The sequence below is a fragment of the Macrotis lagotis genome, chromosome 3, assembly GCF_037893015.1.
Source record: "Macrotis lagotis isolate mMagLag1 chromosome 3, bilby.v1.9.chrom.fasta, whole genome shotgun sequence".
NCBI lineage: Eukaryota > Metazoa > Chordata > Mammalia > Peramelemorphia > Peramelidae > Macrotis > Macrotis lagotis.
Window position 1 is genome coordinate 302,652,142 of NC_133660.1, and position 2,283 is coordinate 302,654,424.

The 2,283-nt window shown below is 35.0% G+C and overlaps 1 protein-coding gene across 1 annotated transcript; it reads right to left on the reverse strand.

Moving 5' to 3' along the window:
- Positions 1–938: 938 nt before the first annotated feature.
- LOC141519664 (olfactory receptor 4C11-like) lies at positions 939–1,847 on the reverse strand. Its single transcript, XM_074231839.1, has one exon. The coding sequence runs from the start codon at positions 1,845–1,847 to the stop codon at positions 939–941; it is 909 nt and encodes a 302-aa protein (XP_074087940.1).
- Positions 1,848–2,283: the final 436 nt, after the last annotated feature.

Below are 2,283 nucleotides of genomic sequence, written 5' to 3' on the forward strand. Positions count from 1 at the left end.
TCTCTCTCTCTGTTTCTCTCCATCTCCTTACTCATCTACTTATAAACCCTTTCTTCCATGTATTTATATTTATCTACTTAGTTATTCATTAACCCCTTCATCCATCTGCTTATGTATTTATGTATTTGTGTATCTAACATTTATTCATGTATATATGTGTATTTATATATATATATATGTCTTTGTATGTATATATGTATCTCTCTATCTGTCCACCCATCAGTCCATGCATACAACTATTCATTTATCATGTCTGATTGTCTCTCTATATATTTTACTTTTTCATGGCAGTACTATATTTTCTTCTTGAACACACCTCACATTAAATAGAATTGATCTCTCTTTCTTTGGATGCTTTTAGGTTGGAATGAAGAATATCCATTAAATCAAATAATGTCACTGGCAGCTTTGCAAATGCACATAATTCTCCATCAAACAGCTAATAGTGAAGATGAGACAAGAAATATGGTGTATTTTCCATGAATCTTATAGTTATGTCCATAATGTTGCCACATCTTTCATATAGATTCACCATTATGGAATACACTGATACCAACCACAAAAGAGAGCTGCAACCATTCCTGGTGTGCTCAATATTTTGTTATTTTTGGTTGAGCATAATTGAATTGTTCATTTTTCTGTTCTTACCTGCCTACTCATTGTGTTCCTAATTAAGGTATCAATGACAAGTTCACACAATTCTCTATATTGGTCCAAATCATCTTGGAACGCGTAGAAGATATAAATCACTTAATTCTCTATTGGTTGCAAAGACAGAGCCAAGTACTTTACTACTATTACCTGAATTGGTCTTCTCAGTAAACCTGTGAGGTAGGTATTGATATTCTCATTTTACAATTGAGGAAACAGAGGCAGACAACTGTGAAGTGACATGCAAGACATTTTGGAGAGGAACGCAGTATATGTGGTTTTCCATGTTAACTTACTCGCTTGTTCCATAGCTTCTTCATAGCAGTTTTTACTTCTGCATTCCTCAGTGTATAGATCAAGGGATTGAGCAATGGTCCTCCAATGGTATAAAATACAGACACCAACTTATCCACAGGGAAGTTAACTGGGGGCCGAGCATATATAAAAGTACAAGGAACAAAGAATATAATGACCACAATTATGTGTGTGGTACAGGTGGACAAAGCTTTACGATTTCCTTCTGCACTATGATTTCTTAGCGAATAAAGGATTACAATATAGGAGGTCATAAGAATTGCAAAGGACATCATGCATACCATCCCAGTATTGAAAAGAACTATTATTTTTATCACATATGTATCAGTGCAGGCCAATTGCAACAAAGGCTGCAAGTCACAAAAATAATGATCGATCACGTTGGGACCACAAAAGGGTAAACTCAATGCAATGAAGATCTGGGTGAACGAATGCAGAACAGATGCAATGACAGTTAACATTATTAAATTCCCACATGTCTTTTGGTTCATGATGACTGTGTAATATAGAGGTTTACAGATGGCCACATAGCGGTCATAAGCCATGGCGACAAGGATCAAGACTTCCATGCATCCAAAGAAATGTGATACAATTAATTGGATCATGCACTCATCAAATGAGATAGTTGCATTTTTAGAAAGGCTGTCCACAATAAGTCTGGGGGCTGTGTTACTGGAATAAGAGAAGTCTGCAAAGGACAAATAGGTCAGGAAAAAATACATGGGAGACCCAAGTGTAGGACTAGTTTTGATAGTCCAAATGATAAGTAGATTCCCTACCATAGTGGCAGTGTAGAAGACCAAGAAGATGACAAATATGATCTTCTTTGTCACTGGGTCTTGTGTCAGTCCCAGAAGGATGAATTCAGTCACGTTTTTCATTTCTAGATCTTCAGTGAAAATGGGAAGAATGCATGTGAGAACTAATAGTTGCATAAGTGGAAGAAAGTAGCAGAAAGAATATAGACGAGGAGTCCCTGTGATACGGAATCATTTTTTCTCATGTATTTCCAAGAACCTATTCTATTTAACCCTTTAAAATATTCCATTGGATATTAGTAAGAACATATACTGACCAGAATATATTGCAATACACTCACCATTTTTCTCTAGCTTGTTTATGAAGGAATAATTTGCAAGTCAATAATAGGAAAGATTGTATTTTGATAATTTATGGAAGTTATTACATATTTATTTCCTATTGAACTGCTAGAGTCTGGTTTTTTTTCTATTACTATGATTTCTCACGTGTCTTTGCACATAAAATTATTCCTTCCATTTAAGCTCTATGTATATAACCTCATAACTTATAGCCATT

Coding starts and splice junctions, on each gene's coding strand:
- LOC141519664 (XM_074231839.1), bottom strand. CDS start 1,847: ATGAAAAACGTGACTGAATTCATCCTTCTGGGACTGACACAAGACCCA.